The sequence below is a fragment of the Vipera berus genome (genome assembly GCF_964194415.1).
Source record: "Vipera berus genome assembly, chromosome: 7".
NCBI lineage: Eukaryota > Metazoa > Chordata > Lepidosauria > Squamata > Viperidae > Vipera > Vipera berus.
Genome location: NC_138209.1, coordinates 78637223 through 78660434, shown reverse-complemented (window position 1 = coordinate 78660434; position 23212 = coordinate 78637223). Strand labels below are relative to the sequence as shown.

Genomic DNA, 23212 nt, shown 5'->3' with positions numbered 1-23212 from the left:
CAGGGCGGTTTACAGGGCAAAATTTAAAAGACAATATAAATATATAAGTCTAAGGGCTATTGTTCTCCTCCTCCTCCTCTTCCTCTCCTCTCCTGCCTCCTGTGATTGGTCTATCCAATTAACAGAAAACTATATCCAAACACTTGGAAAAGACACCTTCATTTTAATTTTTTTTCCCCTCTAAGCATATTTCCACCCATAGTATACAGTAAGTCTGTTGTATGCCTAGGGATTTATTCAACATGTTTGAAATTTACTGCCAAAAAAGCCCTGTAGTTTTATAACTCTTCACCAAGATGTTAAAAGCACAACTGGAGCAGAGCGTATCAAGAAGTATGAGATAAACCTGGTTTTCCCCAATATATAATAGAGGCTTCTAGGGACCAAGTCTTTCTTCCCCGCTATGGGACCCTCCAGATGCATTCTGACAATCTACCAAGAATTCCCCAAATTTCCAGCCAGAAGTCACGAGGATGGGAAAGGCTGCTAGACGAAATGTAAAATATTGTATGCGTAAGGTTGAATGCCAATTACCTTTTCACAGACTAGAGTAATGAGAAAGAGGACTTTTATCAATACAACGTAGTGTATGAAAACTGGTCCTTTTTGGATCTAACCTTTTCCTGCCGTTTCAAACTCCAGGAACAAAAATTAAATCCACATCTAAAAAGCAAACCAAACGATTTGCAGAACAAGTCTTAAGACACGCATTGGTTGATGACCCAATAAAGTTATTTCATATCAAATATATTGCTATTATTCTTATGGCGACTGCTCGATATATTTAACATACTTTGCTGCCAAAGAGCTCTCCAGTCACTACAAAGTGTATCGCAGATACTTTTTTGAATAATAAAGCGTACCTTGTCTTTGTTACACTACAATGAATTCGGTACGTTCGCTTTCAGAGAACCCATGATACGGAAAAAAAAAGGTTATTATCTTGCTATTGCTGAACATTATGTCTACAACTTTAGGAATTTTTAAAAATATACCTGGCGGGTCCATAAAATCGAAGTGAACTAAATCATCTATACCAAGTTTCTTCAGCTGTAAAACCACAGAACCCAAGTTCGACCTCAGAATCTCAGGGTAGGTGTTGTCCTGGAAAAAAAAATTATTTTATATATTTTAGAAGAACTTAATTCAGTTTCTTTCCTTTTCTGATTAAAAAGCACAGGGCTAATAGAAAGCAGCTAACCCAAATGGAATTTTAAAAGCCCGTTTCCTGTTTAATGGTAGCTATTTACTGAAAACTGCTACCTCGCTTGATAACAGGGGCAGCCATTTTAATGCAGATGTATTTATATCTACAATTGTTAAAGAGTCAGGAAATTTTGAACTGAGAATGAAAGCAAACAAGCACAATAATAATCATTTTTTTTTTAAAAAAAAAAAAAAGGGGTGGTGGAAGCAAATAAATCTTTCCGATACCAGAGAAGCAAACATGGTGCATGAATAAGAATATTACAAACCAGAAAAATAAACCGCTCGCTCATTGACTGGGTCACGTTGTTTCCTAGCCCAGAAGATGCAAGTATTCTGGGCTTGTGATAAGAATATATTTCCACAGATCCAAATTCCGTGCAACCATCGCTTCCGATCGAAAGCTAATCAGCTGCAACTTTATACTGACCTGCATCTCGGTTTTGTAAGCCTTTTCTGTGTATAGCCGGAAACATTTGCCGGGCCGAGTACGGCCAGCACGGCCAGCCCTCTGTTGAGCTGAAGCTTTGCTAATCGCGGTAACCAACAGAGACTCCACCCTGATTCGCGGATTGTAGACCTATTGAGTAGAAGAGGCAATTTTTAAATAAAATAAAATAAAATAAAATGTTCACATGGTATTAATGGATGGAAACTAACCAAGGAGAAAAGCAAACTCTCTCTCTCTCTCTCTCTCTCTCTCTCTCTCTCTCTCTCTCTCTCTCTCTCTCTCTGTGTGTGTGTGTGTGTGTGTGTGTGTGTGTAAAAGAACTTTATTTACCTTTTGTTTCGCAAAGCCAGGATCAATGACGAAGACAACACCATCTATTGTCAATGATGTCTCAGCAATATTAGTTGATACAACCACCTGTCGAAAAAAGACACGAGGGTTTTCGGCTGCCCGCATTGCACAGAAACGTTAAAACGTTGGGTGGCACATAAAAAATGACTTATGGAAGTCAGGTGCAACTTCCAGGTGTCCCATCAGACCAGGCAGAAAAACGGCGGAGTAACCGAAGAGCAGATTGAAGGGAAAACTTGCAATGCGCAGTTGTCTCGTACTGGCTGGGTACTCCTACGCTGACCGTACCACAATCGTGCCCGTTTCAAAATATTTGAAACATTTCTACTTAGAATTCAGGACTCTGTGAAATGCAGGACTGTTACTTAGGTGAAATAATCACGTGGAAACGTACTGAAAAGAAGCGTAATTTAATTACGGCTAGTCCTGGACTTACGACCCATAAAGAGCCCAAGCTTTTTGTTGCTAAGTAAGACATTTATTAAGTGAGTTTTGCCCCATCGCTTCCCCTTTCCTCTTTCTTAGGCCAGCTGCACATCAGAAGTATTTTTTTCCAATAAAATAAATGTTTTATTAATTTTCTACTTTCACAATCAAGTGCCCACTAGACAACGTGATGACTGAGTCCATTCGTGATTCCGTGGTACGTGTGAGCTTCTTCAGACTAAGTCCTATATTACACCCTCCAGTACATCCCCTTTCCTTCTGGTAGTAAACATTTTTCCCCACACTAAGCAAATACAATTCTTACTGTTCTAAGTATACAACTGCATGTCAACATTTGTTACATTTTCCTAATAGTGTCAATAATATCAGTGTAGGATATCTTTTCCAACCAAAGCGTATCTTAATTGCATTTGCACTCCGTTTCCATTTATTTAGTCCATATCCTAATTTTGCTTCCCCCCCCCCCATTTTAATTTCCCATCCACGTTCAAAATATCCCCATCATTTATAATTTCGGAACAAGTTATATTTGGGGAACCAAAAAGCTTCCCTTATTCAAAGTTCTTAGCATATTCCTATTTCCCTTTTCATGCCAAGATGTGATATTCTGATTACAAATCCTATCTATCTAGTTACAATAATACAAGTAGAAGTATTTTTAAGGTTGTCTCGTGAGACCTGCATTTCAATAAACAACTGCGAAATTGCAGGTCAGGTGTGGCTGACGGGAAAAAAAAACCTCTTCTCTGTTAACTTGCTTCCCAACTTACAATGTAAATACTCTGGGCTTTGCTTGTCAGACACGTGGGCTCCTGATGCCACGTAACTGGTATGGAATTAAATTATCCACCCCTCCTAAACTAAGATACACAGTTACGTCTTCTCACCCTAACCCAATTCCCCACGAGGGAGATCTGCAAAACACCTTGAATTTTATACACCGCAAAACAGTCCAATACAAACTTGGATTGTGCGCCAAGCACAATTATGTCTGATGGAAGGATGCCTAACTTACAGTATTGAGAAAGAGACCTTTTTCGGGGTGTGTGCGTGTGTGTGTGTTATTTTCTTCCTATTACTGTAGAAATAAGCTACGGCCTTAAGCAGATCCATCAGGACTGTGTCTCAGCTACTTATATTCTGCAAGTACCTGCTAAGCATTTGCAACCACCAAAAAAAAAAAGGGGGGGTTCATGTTTTTCAGAAAAGGAACCGGGCATTCAGGACAACAAAGGCTCTGTCTATTATTACATTACAAACCTTGAATGTTTGTATGCTGGACCAAACTAAGCAAGCAAAGCCGGCGTTTTTAATTTGAGGAACAAAAAAATGGAAAGCGACCGTGAGTTTCATAACGGGATAACGACAACTTACTACTGCCCTAGCTCTTGGTCCACTGGAAATATTACGTCCAACCATCTACTTTACATAACAGAGGCTTATTTCCCCAGATGCAAAAAGCAATGGACCTCGTCAGAACATGGTGTCATCAGTATAATGCACACCCCACTGTGCCCACAGAGCAAGTTATAGCTAAGGAACAAATCCTGCAGGGAACGTCTATGCAGATTTTCCAAGCCATCCAGGTCATGGTTGTGACACGGTACAATGGGGAAATTGGGGAAACAAAACAGCCACTTCACAAACGCAGGGCACAACACAGGAGAACAAACCCATCAGGAGAAATTCAGCCGTCCATCAGCATTTAAAAGACAGCAAAGTCCGCATTCTGGACCGAGAGGACTCCTGGTTTGAAAGAGGGGTCAAAAGAGACCATCTAGGTCAAAACTGAACAGAGAGGGAGGGACACAATATCATCTATCTCCACTCCACAACACAAATCCTTTCAGCAGTTCCAAGAAGGCTCCACACCCATTTGCACCACTCGGGTGATCCTGAGGACACAGGTCAACCTCCAAGTGGCCTCAACGACTCTCTTAAAGGATGCAGATGACCAGCTGTCTGCAAGGAGTATAAATCCTCCCATTTCCCCACCATCCAGTCAGAACCTGAAAAAGCTTCTGGGATGAGAAGCGAAAGGTCTTCAAAGAAAAACAAGGAAGTCCAGTTGCCTCTTGAAAACAAAGCACTTCTGGGACAGTCTGCCTGGAATGTTTTCAGATGGTCTGTCTCTGTTCTGTACATACATGGTAATCAGAAGACCTCGTAAACAATAAGGGTGATTCTGGACCGACGGAAAAGACAATTAACATTTGAAAGGGCAAGACGGAGAATTCTGGAAGCTTACATTTCTGTCAGTTATTACCCGCCCCACGCCCCCCCAAAAATGCCAGCTGGATTATTCAAAGGTTTTGTGACCACAAAAAGAACAGAAATCGCAACGCCGTATCATACGGTACAGCTTTGTCCTGCAAAGTGGTCAGAACCTATAAAGCTAAAAGGTCCCACAGACGTTAAGTGATCGAATTTTCAGGAAATTCTCTCTCCCCAATTCAAGGAGAGAGAGAGAGAGAGATGGGGAAGGGGCGGGGGGAGACGAGACCGCAATTTGGAGCCGGCCACTGTGGACAAAACTCTCATCGCAAACATGCCTTTGAAACAAGCTGGCTCCAATCTAGGGCCATCCTAGCTAGGTAGCTAAAATTTTGAAAACCAGGCTGTTGAGATCCATTTATTTATTTTTTTTGTTACGGCTCAATCTTTCGTGCTTTCCGAGTTCTTTGACTATTCGCACCGAATTCGCTTTTAATTCCTGTCTGCCGCCGATTATCTTCGGCTGTACTTAAGCCGCCGATGCTGCTCCTTCCAATCCCTGGGACGTGACTCAAATAATGCTCTTTCACAACATCCAACAGCTGGAAGGGGTCCCTCAACTCAAGAACGAAAGATTCCCAAGGTCTCTCCCCAAAACTCCAGATCACACATCAGTTATGACTAAAACTCCCACAACACACGTTGGGGCAGGAAAACAGAGGAAAGGAAATCTCAACGGCTTCCAAAATCTCAACAGTAGGAACATGTGAATTCACCCAAAAACCTTCTGCCTAAAGATGGGAAACCTTATTTTTTGTAACATATGTGAAGAAGGAAACTACCTTACCGGGCCTTTTATGCATTTTTTTTTAATGGTAAAGTCCTGTTGACGTACAGTGCTAAAAACAGGGATGATGATGATGATGATGATAATAATGATAATGATAATGATAATAATAATAATAATAAATAATAATAATAATAATAATAAATAAATAATAATAATAATAATAATACTACAAGCTTTAGCGAGCTCACCTTTCGTCCTATCGCCCCATTTGGCTTTTTGGGGGGTGGGGGCTCAAAAATCCTCTGTTGTTGCTGAGGGGGGAGTGTGGAATATAAGGGAATGATTTTAATGTCACCAACTTCCGGGCCCAGGTCGTCAATTTCACGCTTTATCCTCTTGCAGGCTTCATCGATCTCCTGCAAAGAAAAGTCCGTGAAAACGTTACTTTAAAAAAAAAAAAAAGCGTAATTGCTGTACAATTGTTTTTTAAAAGCAGTTCTCCTGCAAAACAGAATGCTTTAAAACTCCTTTGTCCAACGGGTTGAATTTTCAGTGGGGCCTTCCAAGGTTTTTTTTTATTATTTTTATTTTTTATTTTTGAATCGGGGAAGGTACCAGCCTTATTTGTATTCGACAGCCTTTTTTTTTTCTTCTCGTCATATTTCCTAATTAATTCTCGACAAATTGTGCTAAAATTGAAATCTCTCACCCAGGAATATTAAACTGCACTCGTGACCTTTTCAATTTTCACAATCTGAAGGAAATTAATGTGCGCGATATTTTAAATAAGCCAATTAAGCTTTAATGTCACGTATCACTAATGCAATTACAGGGGAAATTTGCTTTATCGTACCTAATGAGAACAAGCACTTTCTCAGTATAAACATAGTTGCTCCCAAAACGAGACCTCTCCCTCTCTGCATTGTGAGGAGGACGTATCGCACCCGTTTTGGAGTTTCACAAGAAAATATTGTGCATCTTTCCGAGTTAAGTGCTCCAAGTAATCTGAATCTCAAAACACTTGCCACTCAAATTATTCTTAGGAAACCTAAGAAACAATTTCAACCAGTGGTTTCACCTATTAACAAGAGAGTCCTTGTACTATTTCCAAATTAATCCACGTTAAATGGATGAATCAGCCGAATAGCAGGAGAAGAGAACTTATTGATATTAGACAAAGATAAATATAAGAAGTCAGAGGTAAGAATTGTGAAGCGTTCCCTGCACAGGATTGTCTCAAAACCCATGACAACACTGAGGGAGGGAGGGTGGAAGGAAGGAAGGAAATGGGAATGAGACGAAGGAAGCGAGGGAAGGAAGGAGGGAAGAAATAAAATGGGGAGGAAGGGAGGGAGGAGTCAGGAAGGAAGGAAGGAAGGAAGGAAGGGAGGGAGGGAGGGAGGGAGGGAGGGAGGAAGGGAAGGAGGAAGGGAGGAAGGAAGGAAGGAAGGAGATAGGGAGGGAGGGAGGAGACAGGAATGGAAGGAAGGGAGGAGATGGGAATGAAAGGAGGGAGGGAGGAAGGGAGGATGGACGAAAGAAAGAAAGGGAAGGAGATAGGGAGGGAGAAGATGGGAAGGAAAGGAAAGGGAGGGAGGGAGGGAAGGAAAGAGGGAAGAAATAAAATGGGGAAGAAGGAAGGAAGGAAGGAAGGAAGGAAGGAAGGAAGGAAGGAAGGAAGGAAGGAAGGAAGGAAGGAAGGAAGGAAGGAAGGAAGGAAGGAAGGAAAGGAATGGAAGGAAGGAAGGAAGGAAGGAAGGAAGGAAGGAAGGAAGGAAGGAAGGAAGGAGATGGGAATGAATGAAAGGAGGGAGGGAGGGAGAAAGTAAGTAAGGGAGGGAGGGAAGGGAAGGGAAACTGCTGATGAAACGGCTATCGTAACTTCAAAAGAAGCTCAAAGGGCCACCAAGGCACCTGCTCCTCGCTCGGCACTTCGGGCTGCTTAGCAACCCTGGTGGACTTGAGATCTCTGTTCCTCTGGGAGCCCCAGTAATCCCAAGGGTGCGTTCCCCACGGAGGAGGGAAGGCAACTATTTTGCCGAGCTGTGTTTCCCTCGCCGTGTGCGGCTTTGTGCTCTCCACCCAGGCTGCCAGCCGGTGGAAAGCAACGCTAGCACACGGACAAGGAGTCCTGCTTGAAATGGCCTCGAGGCGTCCCGTGCACGCAAGAGTTGCCCACATCCCGTCTCAGGTATTCTGCTTGTAGTTGGCGAAGGTCCAAACCTTCCAATTTCTCCAGCAACCAACTAGGAATCCAAAGCCGGAAGGGACCTTGGAGGTCTTCTAGCCCAACCCCCTCCTGCTCCCGCGGGAGACCCTGTACCGTGGCCGGACAAACGGCTGTCCAGTCTCTTCCTGATGGAAGACTCGTGGCTTCTGGAGGCAACCTTTGAAAACCGAAAAAACAAAAGCCTTCCCTTCCTTGCATCGAACTCACCACCGCAACAGTCTGTTTCGGAAAAAACATGAAATAAGGTTCTCAGCAGCGGAATTTTGGAAATCCCTAAAAACCACGGAGAGTTGTTTTAATAAAAACTCATCCAGCCCTGCAACAGCGGAAGGCTATTTCGTTGGCCAACCGGGAGCAACCATTCGTGGGGCGTTTGGGATTTTAACGCGAGAAAACATTCACTTTCTGCACTTGTAAGGATATATAAAGGCAGAGATGTCTTCGAGAGAAGCAGCCACTTTCATCACTGTCAATTCCCCACGCCTGAATTTAAGCGCTCCAATCAGGCAGCGGACCTTGCCTCAGAACTCAAGGGCGAGCCTCATCTTCCCCGAGTGAAAATTAAACCTAAATTCCTCGGCTGCAAATATCATGATGATGATGATGATGATGATGACTCCTCAAGAGAATTACTTCAAAGCCTTTTCAGTTCCTAATTCTTGCTCGTGCCAATCAGCACCGTTCGGAAACCTCGCACGCGCAGCCTGAAAACCACCACAGCCTTTCACTGTTTCTTTCAAAGTGGCATTTAAGGCCTACAGGTCATCTGTGCCTCTAGAATCCCTAGCCTCTTTATAAGCCCATTTAAATGGTGGCCATCGCCATCCTCGATGGCCGAAGCTATAATAATAATAATAATAATAATAATAATAATAATAATAATAATAATAATAATAATAATAATAATAATAATAATAATAATAATAATAATAATAATAATAATAACAACAATAATAATAATAATGGTTAATCGAATGGAATTCTTCAAGAGAATAGAATATTCTTTATTGTCCGAGTGTGATTGGACACACAAGGAATGTGCCTCCGGTGCAGAAGCTCACAGCATACGTACAAACTGCTAAGTGATGGGTCAAGAAGAGCCTTGGTGGAGCAGTGGGCTAATGCCTCCCTAAGTGACACCAGCTGCCTGCAATTAGTGCAGGTTCGAGTCCCACCAGGCTCAAGGTTGACTCAACCTTCCATCCTTCCGAGGTAGGTAAAATGAGGACCCAGATTGTTGGGGGCAATAAGCTGACTTTGTAATAATGCCGCTTGGGGGTGTGTCTGAAAGCCCTAATAAGCAGGCATATACATAGAATGAAGGCTACTGCTAAGCCTGTAAGCCGCCCTGAGTCTTCGGAGAAGGGCGGGATATAAATGGAATTAAATAAGAGTTACAATCATAGGTTACAAGCAACTGAGAGTAGGAGACAGGGAATTAAAAAGTGTTCAGCAGAGTGACGGCACCGGGGGGGGGGGACTTTCCTCCTGTCTAGTTGTTTTGGCGTGCAACGCCTTATAGAAACAGTTCGTGTCCAGGATTTGAGGGGTCTTTAGATATTTTCTCAGCCCTCTTTCCGAGGTACTCAATGGAAAGCAGGCTGGTTGCAATCCTTTTTTTCTTTTTTTCTTCCTGCAGTCCTAACTCTCCGTTGAGGTCTGTGTTTGCCTTGTTTGATTGCTGTGCCAAACCAGAGAGTTACTGAGCGACCTGGCCTCAAAGACTAGCAATATATCCACACCTTCTGCTTGTTTAATCTCAAGAATTAACGAAGCTGCTCATACTGGTGAGAACAAAAAATAAGAACTACAAAGAAATCCAAACTGCAAGGGAAAGGCCCCAGTTTGAAGTACGTTTGTAGACTGGTTTCCTGAAAACCGTATTCGCTTTTTGAAACTTCCCAAAGGTTGGTTGGTTGCTTTGTATATATATATATATATATATATTGCTTAAAAGGGACTTCTTTCGATTCGTGTCTCAGCACAATTCAGAATTTCATCTTGAGCTAAAAGCTCGATTTGATTCTAGAGCAAGTGAAGGGCCGTCTTAAGATCTTCAAAAAAAAAATACGGGGGGGGGGGGGGGGGCTGAAAAAAATATAAGCAACTGCAGATAACTCAAGAGAAAAGGTCTCGTGGAAATAGCTAAACGTTTCAACAACAGATTCCGAAAATGTAACATTCTTGTTTTTCCCCATATTTTAATCTTTACTGTCGTCTGACTTAACTCTTTCTTACTTTTGCATGTCAAAAAACTTAACTTTCTGTTAAGGTTAACAACTTTTACGCTGAAAGAGGGAAAGATCTAGATCTAGTCTCTTCAAACTTGGTCCCTTCGTGACTTGTGGACTTCAACTCCCAGAATTCCTCAGCCAGCATACGCTGGCTGAGGAATTCTGGGAGCTGAAGTCCACAAGTCACAAAGGGGCCAGGTTTGAAGACCCCTGGTCTAGACAAAACAGGAAAACATATCTTAGTGTAGAAAAGGCAAAACCACGCCAGAAGGGGAAATCTGAGTCACGCCCAGTTGAAATACCTCTTGTCCAGTCAGAAAAAGGAGGAGGTCTCCTTCCTCTTCCTCGCACATGTGGATCTGTATTACCGTTCGGATGGCGGCTTCGAGGTAATCCCGTTCGGGCTCTGGAGTATAAAAAATCTCCACCGGATGCGTACGGCCGGGAATGGTGAGGAGAGGGCAGTTATCGAAATAAATCTGAAACTTGCCGGCGTCCAGCGTGGCGCTCATGACTATAACCTGACAAAAAAGACAGGAAGAACAAGAAGTCGGTCTTTCGGGGAACGAAGGCTTCCATTTCAAAAAGCAAGCGCGTCTCGCTTTGCAAGGGAGTGTTTGGGCTTAATTTGGTCGTAGGTTGAGGACTCACCTGTACTGGGGAAGAAAAAAAAAATCGGGATAATCTGTTCAGTTACAACAGGGGTCTTCAAACTTGGTGGCCCTTTGGTGACTTGTGGACTTCAACTCCCAGAATTCCTCAGCCAGGCAGGAATTCTGGGAGCTGAAGTCCACAAGTCATGAAAGGGCCAAGCTTGAAGACCCCTGAGTTACAAAGAATGAAGCCCAGCTGTGGCAGGGGGTCAGAATGGGAAATGGCCAAGGTGGCAAGGTCTCCAAGGCAGATGGGGATGAAAGAAGCAGGGAAACAGGAAGTGGATCTAGGTTCCCCAGCCCCAATAGCACACATCTTCCCCCCCCCCCACTACCAAGAGAAGCTGCCCTGAAGATGAGGTGGTCAGCCCTGTTGAGGGACCTGAGACCACCAGCGTACAGAACAAATGCCCAGCTGGACAAGAGGGAATGGCCTCAACCAGCCCTGTCTCATCACCCTGCAAATAAAATGAGATTTATATATATATATTTTAAAAAGGCAGGACAAGAAGCCAAGGATGGAAACCAATCATGGAGAGAAAGCAACCTAGAATTAAGGAGAAACTTCCTGAAAGTGAGGACAATTGGCTAGTGGAACAGAAGTTGCCTTCGGGAGACCTGGGCGCTCCATCGCTGGAGGCTTTTCAGAAGAAAACTGGACAGCTACTCGTCTGAAATGGTTTAGGGAAGGGGGTCCCCAACCCCCGGTCGGTGGACCAGCACCGGGCCGCACAAACAAGCCAAACCCCACCCGCAGGATGTAGGCAGCACACAAAACCAGGCCCCCTCCGGTCCGTGGAAAAACCTCTCTCCACGGAAGTGGTCCCTGGGGTGCCCAAAAGGTTGGGGACCTCTGGATTTAGGGTCTCCTGGTTGGACTAGAAGACCTCCAAGGTCCCTTCCAACTCTGTTATTCTGCTAAAAGAGGACTTTGGGACTCGGAATCATCCAGAGACGGCCTACAGGGCCTCAAAAGCAGCAGCTTTCTCAACCCGACAGCTTCGTTTCAGCCTTGAAACAAAGCACTATTTTTCTTCCTTTCTTTCCCCCCCCCCATTGCCTCGAACACCCCCAGGCCGCTTGATAATATTCCACTGACCTTTAAATCGGATCTTTGCCTTACAACCTCCTTCAGCACGCCCATCAAAATATCCGTGGCCAGGGTCCTTTCGTGGGCCTCGTCAAGAATGATCACCCCGTAACGTTCTAGCAGGGGGTCGTTCATGGCTTCGCGTAGCAACATACCGTCAGTCATGTACCTGAGTGGGAAACCAGGGGAGTAAATCCAGGGCTACAAAGTTTTGCTTTCTATCTATCTATCTATCTATCTATCTATCTATCTATCTATCTATCTATCTATCTATCATCTATCTATCTATCTATCTATCTATCTATCTATCTATCATCTATTTTCATTGGGGGGGAAGAACAGCAGCAACTTTTAACTTGATTAAGCAGCATTTAAAACCTTCAATCTACACAGTTGTGGCGTCGCGTGTGCCCTTTCTCGGTCAGCAAGCAAAGAAACAAAAGTTTAAGACCCTGATTTGTAATATTTACTGGGGGGGGGGAAGGTAAAAGGTAGGTCACGGCACACAACCAAACTGTTAAAAATTATTTTTAAAAGCCCCCCCCCATAAAGCACGTTGGGTGAGGAGATGGGAGGCGGACACCTACCACTAAATGTACTAATTCCCCCTCGTTCTCACCCAGTGCAAAAAGAGAACGATCCAATCGTGTCTCTCTGGAATTATCCAATTCCTACTCGGGCTGGTTTTATTTATTTGACTCATAGAACGTCGCCGAGCGTGCCTGAGAAGGGTGAGGTGCACCAGTGCCGAAGGGATAAAAACGATCTTCTGATCAATCGAGGCATTTATTTACTTTTTTATTTTGGGGAGGGGGGGAAGAAGAGAGGAAAACACATCAGCACCTACTTACTTCAAAATCGTTTTGGCGCTACTGCAGTCTTCAAATCGAATAGAGTAGCCCACCTCTTGGCCCAACATCACGTCCATTTCGTCGGCGACTCGCTGGGCCACACTCATCGCAGCGACCCTCCTGGGCTGTGTACAGGCCACCCCTCGCTTCGGTCCCGGCAGGGACCGCATGTAGTCCACACACCACTGAGGGATCTAACGGGGAGGAGGGAGAGGACTCTCAGTTATTACAAGTATTTCTGAAGAGGTTGCAGCTGGCCGTCAAGTAAAGACAAAGAGATCTGCAAGTCAGGCTGCTCCAATTAACATTGAGAGTTTTCAGGGAATTAGATTTAGAAGGCAAGTAATGGCGCCTTGTTTTACTTTTTTTAAGCCAGCCGGTAGTCCCAAAGGTGTCTTTTTTTTTTCAGGAGGCAACTGGACTTTCTGGTTTTTCCTTTGAAGAGGTTTCGCTTCTCATCCCAGAAGCTTCTTCAGCTTCTGACTGGATGGTGGGGAATGGGAGGATTTATACTCCTTGCAGACAGCTGGTCCTTTGCCTTCTTTTAGAGGGTCGTTGAGGCCACGTGGAGGTTTGTCTGTGTCCTCTGAGATGCAAACACACTCATCCCCAACAGCCTGTTCCTGTGTACGACAGTGACCCTGAGGATGCAGACAAAACTCCCAGGTGGCCTCAACGACTCTCTGAAAGAAGGCAAATGACCAGCCGTCTACAAGGAGTATAAATCCTTCCATTCCCCACCATCCAGTCAGAGCCGAAGAAGCTTCTGGGATGAGAAGCGAAACGTCTTCAAAGGAAAAACAAGAAAGTCCAGTTGCCTCCTGAAAAAAAGGCACCTTTGGGACAACCCTGACCCGGATGACTTGAGAATCTTGAGACATTAAGCCAGCCAGTAGTCACATTAGAGAGAGAGAGAGAGAGACAGACAGACAGACAGACAAAAGATGGAGACAGAGACAGAGAGAGAGATGGAGAGAGAGAGACAGACAGACAGAGATAGAGAGAACAACTTTGTCTTCATTTTGCTACGTTATCGGCCTAACTTTTGCAAGATACCAGAATAGCTGGTATTTATAGCTTGACACAGGTTTATACTGAGCAATTCATATCTCAACGAACCTTTTATGAAAACGTAACAGACCCTGAAAATGAAGTGTTTGGGGGGGGGATAAAGACAGCAAAAGCTCATTGCATCATTTTCTAGCCATTAAACAACGAAAAGGCTCATTTAACAGACCTCGCTCAAAAGGCGATGTGTCAGCGCACAATGGACCTCTTTTAAGGACCCTGAAATATCGCTAACAGCAGGCTGAAGAATCTTCACAAGAAAACGTTCGGATCAAGTACGGGGCGCCGCCTACGAATTGGCGCCAAGGTTTACCGAAACCAAGGACGGCCTAACCCAAAATTTTACCTGGGTGGTTTTGCCGGAGCCCGTCTCGCCAACCAGCACAAAGGACTGGTTCCTGATGAGGATGTCGGTAAACCTCTCCTTGTACTCCCACACCGGGAGCAGCAGGCGTTTCTTCAAGATTTCATAGTAACGAGGTGTGTGCGGCAGGTTTGTAAAGGGATTGATGCCCTGCGGAAACACGGTGGGCTTCAAAGCGGGCAGCCCGACGCCAGGCAGGAGGGCCGAGTTGACCGAAGGACGCAAATCCTTGTCCTTGTCTCTTTCCCGTTCACGGTCTCTCTCCCGGTCCCGGTCCTTGGAGCGATCGTCACGATCCCGGTCACGGTCTCGATCCTTCCTAAAATGATTTTTCAGGACAAAAACACACAGTTTTGAAAGAAATGAAAACTTTGTGCTATTAAAAAAGTGAATTAAAAAAGGGGGGGGAACAAAAAAACAACAACAACCCAGGAGCTGAACTAATCTTCAATCATTTTCTAAGAACCTAGAATTTTTTCCAGAAATTCATTTCCCCTTGCCCTTTTTGTGAAGTTACAGAATAATAATAATAATAATAATAATAATAATAATAATAACAACAACAACAACAACAACAACAACAACAACAACAGAGTTGGAAGGGACCTTGGAGGTCATCTAGTCCATCCCCCTGCTCAGACAGGAAACACTATAAAACTTCAGGCAAATGGCTGTCCAGTCTCTTCTTAAAAACTTCCAGTGTTGGAGCATATTGGAGGAAGGTTGTTCCACTGGTTAATTGTTCTCCTTAGTTCTAGGTTGCTTCTCTCCTTGACTAGTTTCCATCCATTGCTTCTTGTCCTGCTTTCAGGTGCTTTGGAGAACAGCTTGACTCCCTCTTCTTTGGGGCAGCCCCAGAGATACTGGAACGCTGCTATCATGTTCCCCCTCGTCCTTCTCTTCATTAAACTACACATACCCAATTCCAGCGACCGTTCCTTCTGTTTTAGCCTCCAGTCCCGATCCTCTTTGTTGCTCTTCTCTGCACTCTTTCTAGAGTCTCGACACCTTTTTTACATCGTGGTGACCAAAACTGGATGCCGTATTCGGAGGGTGGCCTTGCCACGGCGTTGCAAAGTGGTATTGCAACAGGGTAATGAGGTAGAGGGCTACAACATGCTAAATGCCAGCTCTGCTTATATCTAACAATTCCCTCACATGGTGTGAATGACTTTTCCATCAATTTAGAGTGCAGATCACCCCAGTCTTGAGATACAGTTGAGCCACAGACATTAATTACAGCTGCAATTTTCTTCGTTTCTCCCTACTGTGAGAAAAATGCGTGGGGAAAAAAACAAAATAACCCCAAAACAGGTTGCTTGAAGACAAGGGCTTCCCCTCCTTCAAAATGTTTCACCTGCAGGTAGTCAAATTGAGCCCAAAACTTATGATGCTAAGTGAGGCATTTGTGAAGTGAGTTTTCCTTCCCGATTTGCGACTTTCCCTGCCGCAAACTGAGGAAGAAGATGCAACTATCCACTCGGACTACTAGCTGTATATAATCTCAGTTTCTCTCTCGTGTACCTCCTGGTTAATGACAAATGGGCCAGGAGACCCTCTAACTGAAATCACCTTTCCAAGGAAATTTATTTAGCAAGCCTGCATGCCAAACAAGCCATCGTAAAGGAATTTATCAGTTTGCAAGTAGGTTTTGCATTGGCTGGGATCGTAAGCCAAGAACTTGGGCCCTGCAGGCACTCGCTTTTGCATCCAAATTATGGAAAAGAGAACCATTTTTTTTATGTCACTCTGCCTCTGTATGCAACATATAACTTTGCCAAAGCTGTTAAAACCTGGTGACTGCAAAACAGAGATTGAAGATTCTCAGATACTGTCCTGAGCAATGATGCTGTAACTAAGCTTTTAAGAATGCCACATTTAAAGCATAAGCTACGTTCACGGATGATCAGATTTAAGTTTACTCAACGAAGCCCAAACCAAGGCAAGGCAATCATACTACAGTAGCCCCACGTGATCCCCTCTGGCAACTTTCTGACAAACAAAGTCAATGGGGAAGGCAGATTCCCTTAACAATCGTGTTACTTACTTAACGACCTCCAGGGACGAGTGGCGAGAAAGGTCATAAAAGGGGGCAAAATTCACTTCACCACCGTCTCACCCAGCAAAGAGAAACTACGATTTGCACTCATGCCAAGTAACGTAAAGCAAGGTGTAATCCTCATGATGCATACAGAAATACAAGAGAGAGAGAGAGAGAGAGAGAGAGAGAGAGAGAGAGAAAGCCTGATGCGGTCTCCAAAGCAGGAAGAACCAGATTCTAATCCTCCCATGGCCATAGAAGCTGGCTGGCTGATTTGGGGCCAGTCCCTCTCTTTTAGCAAGGAAGACCAAAAATAAATAAATAATGGTTTCTACTGATCAGCATTGAACCAACATAGTAGATTACGGTCCATAATCTTCAATAAAAGGCTTTCATCCTGCAATGGACTGATAGTGGCTTATACCGTGTTTCTCCAAAAATAAAACCAGGTCTTATATTAATTTTTGCTCCAAAAGACACACTAGGGCTTATATTCCGGGAAATACGGTACTAAATGCATCTGTCTGGCTGACGATCTTAAGGTAAGGTAAAGGTTCCCCCGCACACGCGTGCTAGTCGTTTCCGACTCTAGGGGCCGGTGCTCATCTCCGTTTCAAAGCCGAAGAGCCAGCGCTTGTCCGAGGACGTCTCCGTGGTCATGTGGCCGGCATGACTAGACGCCAAAGGCGCACGGAACGCCGTTACCTTCCCACCGTAGCGGTCCCTGTTTTTCTACTTGCATTTTTACGTGCTTTCGAACTGCTAGGTTGGCAGAAGCTGGGACGAGTAACAGGCGCTCACTCTGTTACGCGGCACTCGGGATTTGACCCGCCAAACTGCCGACCTTCTGATCGACAAGCTCAGCGTCCTAACCCACTGAGCCACCGCGTCCCTGACAATCTTAACTGGGGCTTATTTTTGGCTAGGGGTTTATATTGTAAGCATCCTGAAAAAATTCATTCTAGGGCTTATTTTCCAGTTAGGTCTTATTTTGGGGGAAACATGGGTTTTTACAATAAACATGCCTTGCGTATCCTGCACAGATGTTTCTCAGGCGAAACGCTGCTGCACTGCAGCTTCCCCAAATGTACTTCCTCGGTGGCTGTTCTCGTGCTAGCAACGCTTTAAGCATTTTTTTTTCTTTAAAGCCCACCAAGTTGAATTGTGTAAAATGAAACAACAGGGGAAATGATACAGAAAGTAATGTTTCTGCTGGCCCTGACAGGAGAAGATTGATGGGATATTTTCCAAGTACCACAGGAGCATAAATCTGTCCAAGATATCAAACGTGAACAACACATTTGACAGATGTTCCCATTAATTCCAATGGTGAAAATATCACTGTACATAACAGACCAAATATTTAACCCGTTTTCAAATAGGGATACTGTTTATGTATCTCTCTCCTTTTCTGTAAGGTAATTATATTAATACACAATTCAAAGATTTATTACCAATATACAGTTTTAGACAACACTTTGGAGCAAGAATGCTAAAGTTATTGAAGCTCTAGTGTGCATATGTAAGTTATATATGGGGAATTAGTATTTTTATAGGAACCTCAACTTGAATTTCTTTTTTTTAATGGAGTAAGATTCATTTTATTGTCCGTCACCATGCTGTTTTGTTGGACAGAGGGGGCGGCCATACAGGTATAAATAAAGCATTTAAAACTGAAGAATGTGTTCAGCTTCTGGTTTTTATTCACATTTAAATTAATGGAGATTTAATTAAGTGGGATTTCTTTAATTAACCAAACGTCTACTCTGAAATAAAATAAAAAAATCCCGCTTAGTGTTGATGATCTTAGTGTTTACTGGCAAACCAACAAGAGTCATGTTTGTAAGAGTTGCTATAAACAGAAAGGTGAGTACAACATAAAGTAGACAAAACTGAAGTGATTAAACCGCTAGAATTATTATAGAGTTGCAATAATGGAACCCATTTGGTGGGTTCAAGACTATCAAGCTACATTCAGCAGCAAAAAAAAAAAAGCTGAAAGAAGAAAGGATGTGCGTGAAATGCACGAACAACCTCAAAGGGGAAAACATTTCAGGTTTTAGGGTTTTTTTAAAAAAAAAGCTGACCTCAAAATCTAATTTTCCCTGTTTCCATTTCATCACCACTTGTTTAAAAGCTCAGAGCTCCCTGCAATTACTTGCATGCTTAGATTTAAACCAGGGGTGGGGAACCTTGGCTCTTTTATGACTGGTGGACTTCAACTCCCAGAATTCCTCAGCCATTCTGGGAGTTAAAAGTCCACAAGTCGTAAAAAGGGCCAAGGTTCTTCATGCCTGGCTTAAACCATAAGCAAATAACAGGAGGTGGTGGAATAGCATTTAAAAACGTGTTTACGATGAGTTGCAAATGCCTGGGAAGAATGAGCTACACGTCTGTCCGTGCCTAATTTTAACTGGGGTTTTATTTGTTCAGGGACGGATATAATTTTTTAATTGATTTTAACTTTTGTATTTCTGTTTTTAATCACCCTGTAAACCGCCCTGAGTCCTTCGGGTGAGGGCGGTATATAAATGTAGATAGATAGATAGATAGATAGATAGATAGATAGATAGATAGATAGATAGATAAAATAATTTAAGCTACACACAGCTCAAACCCCAGAGAAGAAATTAAGCTTTTTATCATTTACCCCGTTCAAGAACTAGAGAGGGCAGAATGCAAAACCGGTTCCCTTGAACATTATACCTTTTCTAGCCGCCACACCAGAAGAGTCGAAGTGTTTGATTACTAGCACAAACCCATGTCTTTTAAGTATACTGATATTAACTGCTCTACACAAGGTGCCACAAAGAGCAACATATAGCACTGACTGCACGAGTGAGGGCTGTTAATAGAAATAGCAAAGTGCCTTGCTTCATCTTTTAATTCTGGGGCAGGGAGTTTCATTCCTACAAAGAAAATGTTAATGCAAGGGGAAAGTCAATCGTTTCCTCTAATTTCACAAAGCAAATAATAATCTACCTGAATTAAAATTGCTGGTTATACCTGTTATATTGGGAGTGGGGGAGGGGGTGTTTCGGGGTTGTTCATGCCTCAGTGACTTTGTTTTATAGCTTTAAATTGATTAAAATGACCATGAAAAGTGTGCATCGACTTCCACAAATAGAATTTAAAGCAAGCGGTTTTAAAGTTCGTAACAGGAAAAAGCTCCATATAGAATATAGAATAACGAAGTCAGAAGGGACCTTGGAGGTCATCTAGTCCAACCCCCTGCTCAGGCAGGAAAGCCTATACCATTTCAGACAAATGGCTGTCCGCTCTCTTTTTAAAAACTTCCAGTGTTGGAGCCTCCAGTTTCTGAGGACCATATAAATATGACAATATTAACTTGCAGAAATCCTGTTTTTAGTACAAGCACCCATATACAATATTTTTATGAGGCCAGGATTCCTATTAAACCTGCAAATCATATTAATCGCTATCCCAGAAATAAATTAAGAGTGGCAGGGCATACACTGAACAACTTTTCTCACCTGTAATTTCAGATGAACACTTTAAAAAAAAGTTCATTATAGCACTGGAAAAAGATACATCTGTCTTAACAAAAATTAACTTTCAGAATTCAAAGGGGGGGGGGAAGTTAAATAAAATAAAAAGTGTTAAAAATTAAATCCAATTTAAAACCAAAATGATAACAACTAAGACAAGAACAATAGCTGTTTTGTACTGCACAGGATGTAATTATCCTTGGAAAGTACTAAAGTTTTCATCAAGTACCAACTTTCATGTTCTTCATTTTTTTAAAAAATGGTATAATTGGGGAATTCCAGCTTAGAAAATGGCCCCAAAATAACAGAACAAATCCTGCTGACATTTGTCAATATATTTACACTTTTATTTGCAATTGTATGAGGAATAAAGCTGCAGAAGTTATCAATAGATGACACAAATTTCTCACGCTGCTCCTTGTAACTTTTGGAGATGTGAAATTTAATTAGCTCTGCAAGTGAAAATGTGTTGAAAGAAACACAAGGCTCCCTGCAACACAATTCCAGGTAACACAAAATAAAAAGTTCAGAAACCTGACTTTCAAGTGATCAAACGTGCTATACAGCAGCTTGTGCAACCAGACTACCATGACATTTTCCAAAGTAATTTTGACCAAATGTAATGCTGTTATATCTTTGTATCACCAAATTGTAGCTTTAAGCTGTGGGTGTCCAAATCCAAATTTCTACATAACCAGTTGCTTCTTCTCTACATTCTTCTCTAACCAAGGCACAATCCCTTTTAGAATAAATAGCCCAGCAATGCTTATCACATGTCCAGGAGCAGCGCAGATGGCCAGCTGATAAAAGAATTTCAAGTCACTTGATTTTATTAAGGATTCAAATGAGGGCAGAGGAAGTAATTTTTTTAAAAAAACAAACTGTAATGCATGTATTGGTAGAGGACAGGAAGGCCTGGAGGAACATTGTCCATAGGGTCGCGATGGGTCGGACACGACTTCGCAACTAACAACAACAACAATGCATGTATGGAAATCACTGTCACTAGACCAAATAATTTCAAATGCAAAAAGCTGGAAAGGTGTAGAGAGCTATCAAGGGCTGCGAACAATGTAAGCCAGGGGTCTTCAAACTTGGCAACTTTTAAGACTTATGGACTTCAACTCCCAGAATTCCTCTGCCAGCCCTGGCTGGCTGAGGAATTCTGAAAGGGCCAAGTTTGAAGACCCCTACTTCAAGTTGTGCCTGCCCGAATCATTTGCATCTTGCTTTATTCACACAAAGCAACAGGGGAAGTTTATTTTTTTCTCCCCCAACAAGCTGGATTTAGACAGCAACAGCTTGCAATCGTCTCCAGCAAGAGCCTTGCAAACAGTCACGTAGAGCTGCTGCATCAATTCTCTCCCTATCTGGTCTACTAACCCCCTCCGTCAAAGAAGGTGGGTTTTTTTTTAAGACTAACAGAATAAGAGAATTGGGAAGGGACCTCAGAAGTCTTCTAGTCCAAACCCCTGCTCTATACCATTCCAGACAAGCGACTCTCCAGTCTCTTCTTAAAACCCTCCAATGATGGAGCACCCACAACTTCTGGTGGCCAGCTGTTCCACTGGTTAATTGTCCTCACTGTCAGGAAGTTTCTCCTAAACGCCTGGTTGCTCCTCTCCTTGATTAGTTTCCATCCATAGTTTCTTGTCCTGCCTTCAGGTGCTTTGGAGAACAGTTTGACACCCTCTTCTTTGGGGCAGCCCTTCAAATGCTGGAACCTGCTATCATGTCTCTCCCCCCCCTTAACGGTCGGTCTTTTCTCCAGACTAGCCAAACCCTAACCCTGCAACCATTCTTCACGTGTTTTAGTCTCCAGCCCTTTAACCCTCTGTCATTGCGTGTTTTTTTTAGTTTTGCCAGCTTCGGTCATTCCTAATTGTACATCTCATTCTGCTCTGCACCTGTGTTATTATCTTATCATGTAACCATAGTGACTCCAGCTATGTCCAGCCATGTTTTGGTTTTAAACTGTTTTGTGCGCATGCCTAGAAAAAGTTTCTCACAGTTACTACTTTACTTTGTTCTTCTGCCTGATGAGAGAATGTAGTCAGTCTAGGTCTTTTGTTTTCTCATTAAACAAATTTTACTATAGAACATGTTTTGGATTTCTTTTCTTTGATATTGACCATGCAAATGAACCACGGCCCATCCACCTCTGGTCGGACTGTTAATTGTTCCGCGACACCCTCTTTGTTGCACTTCTCTGGACTCTATTTTCTAGAGTCTCGGCCTCTTTTATATATATATATATTACGACAACCAAACTGGATGCCGAATTTCAAAGCCGGCCTTCCTCCGCTCTGGGGCCCAGGATTTCTCCACCCAAGGCAGACCTTGAGACGGTCCTGCTGCTTGAGCAGGGGGCTGGACTAGAAGACCTCCAAGGTCCCTTCCAGCTCTGCGCCATTCTAAGGGCATCACAGACCTAACTCCCATTGGGACCCACTACGGGAAGACCCTAACCCAGGGGTAGGCAGCCTTGGCTCTCTTATGACTCCCAGAATTCCTGAGCCAGCAGGGGGCTGGACTAGAAGACCTCCAAGGTCCCTTCCAGCTTTGATCCATTCTAAAGGCATCATAGACCTAACTCCCATCGGGACCCACTAAGGGAAGACCCTAACCCAGGGGTAGGCAGCCTTGGCTCTCTTATGACTCGTGGACCTCAACTCCCAGAATTCCTGAGCCAGCAGGGGGCTGGACTAGAAGACCTCCAAGGTCCCTTCCAGCTTTGATCCATTCTAAAGGCATCATAGACCTAACTCCCATCGGGACCCACTAAGGGAAGACCCTAACCCAGGGGTAGGCAGCCTTGGCTCTCTTATGACTCGTGGACCTCAACTCCCAGAATTCCTGAGCCAGCAGGGGGCTGGACTAGAAGACCTCCAAGGTCCCTTCCAGCTCTGTTCTAAGAATAGAGCCTAACTCCCATCGGGACCCACTATGGGAAGACGCGAACCTAACCTAGCCTAACCCACTCCATTTTTTTGTGGGGGGGGGGAGGACTGGCCCAGCGAAAGGCTTCTCTCTGCCCGCCCGTGGAGACCCCGACCCACCGCGGGAGCCTCGCAGAGGCCCGGCCCTCCCCCGCGGGAGAGCACGTGCGCGGCCCGGGATCCGCAACCGGCCCTGCCCGAGCCAGAGGCCTTGCAAGGCGGCGGGGAAGGCCTTGACCACAGGCCGCTCTCTCCCGCCCCGCCGTCCCTAGGCCCGGACGCTGAATTTCGGAGCCCCACCACCACCACCACCACCACCACACGCATGCGCACTCGCCGCCGGCCCCCCCCCCCGGCTTGAGAAGGGGTGGAGGAAGAGGGCTCCGCTCACCCGTCGGCGGCGGCGGCGACGCGCTTCTTGCTGGAGCCGTAGTCGTCGCCGAGGTCGAGGCGGTGGCGCTTGGACATGGCGGCGGGGGACGCCGACCCTGCCAGGCAGCGGAGAGCGAGCGAGGTGAAGAGCTAAAATGGCGGCCGGAAGGAAGCCGCGGACGGCGCCGGAAGGGCCGCGCGCGGGAGAGAGAATGGAGTGTGGAGGGGGGGGGAAGGAAAAAAAAGCGGGACGGCGTCCGTCCCCAGGAGGCGTCCGGTGGGGAAACTGCACTCCCGCCCTCGGAGGTTCCGGGCTGCTTTTGGTGCTTTCCCCTCTCTTTCAGGGGGATTCTTCTCCTTAACCAACTACCTTAAACTAAACTTGCTTAGTTTTGTTTTTTT

General features: G+C 44.2%; 1 protein-coding gene across 1 annotated transcript in view; it reads right to left on the bottom strand.

Annotated features, from left to right (window-relative positions):
- The window catches only part of DHX15 (DEAH-box helicase 15), a 32705-nt gene extending 9733 nt beyond the window's left edge, over positions 1 to 22972 (bottom strand). The window contains exons 1-9 of the mRNA XM_081332452.1: positions 22830 to 22972; positions 13932 to 14268; positions 12518 to 12711; positions 11676 to 11835; positions 10226 to 10444; positions 5708 to 5875; positions 1988 to 2074; positions 1637 to 1786; positions 996 to 1104 (exon numbers count right to left, since the gene is read on the bottom strand). Of these exons, the coding sequence (XP_081188578.1) occupies positions 996 to 1104; positions 1637 to 1786; positions 1988 to 2074; positions 5708 to 5875; positions 10226 to 10444; positions 11676 to 11835; positions 12518 to 12711; positions 13932 to 14268; positions 22830 to 22906 (1501 nt within the window). The 5' untranslated portion in view covers positions 22907 to 22972. The remainder of the gene's footprint in view (positions 1 to 995; positions 1105 to 1636; positions 1787 to 1987; positions 2075 to 5707; positions 5876 to 10225; positions 10445 to 11675; positions 11836 to 12517; positions 12712 to 13931; positions 14269 to 22829) is intronic.
- Between the last annotated feature and the right edge of the window lie 240 nt (positions 22973 to 23212).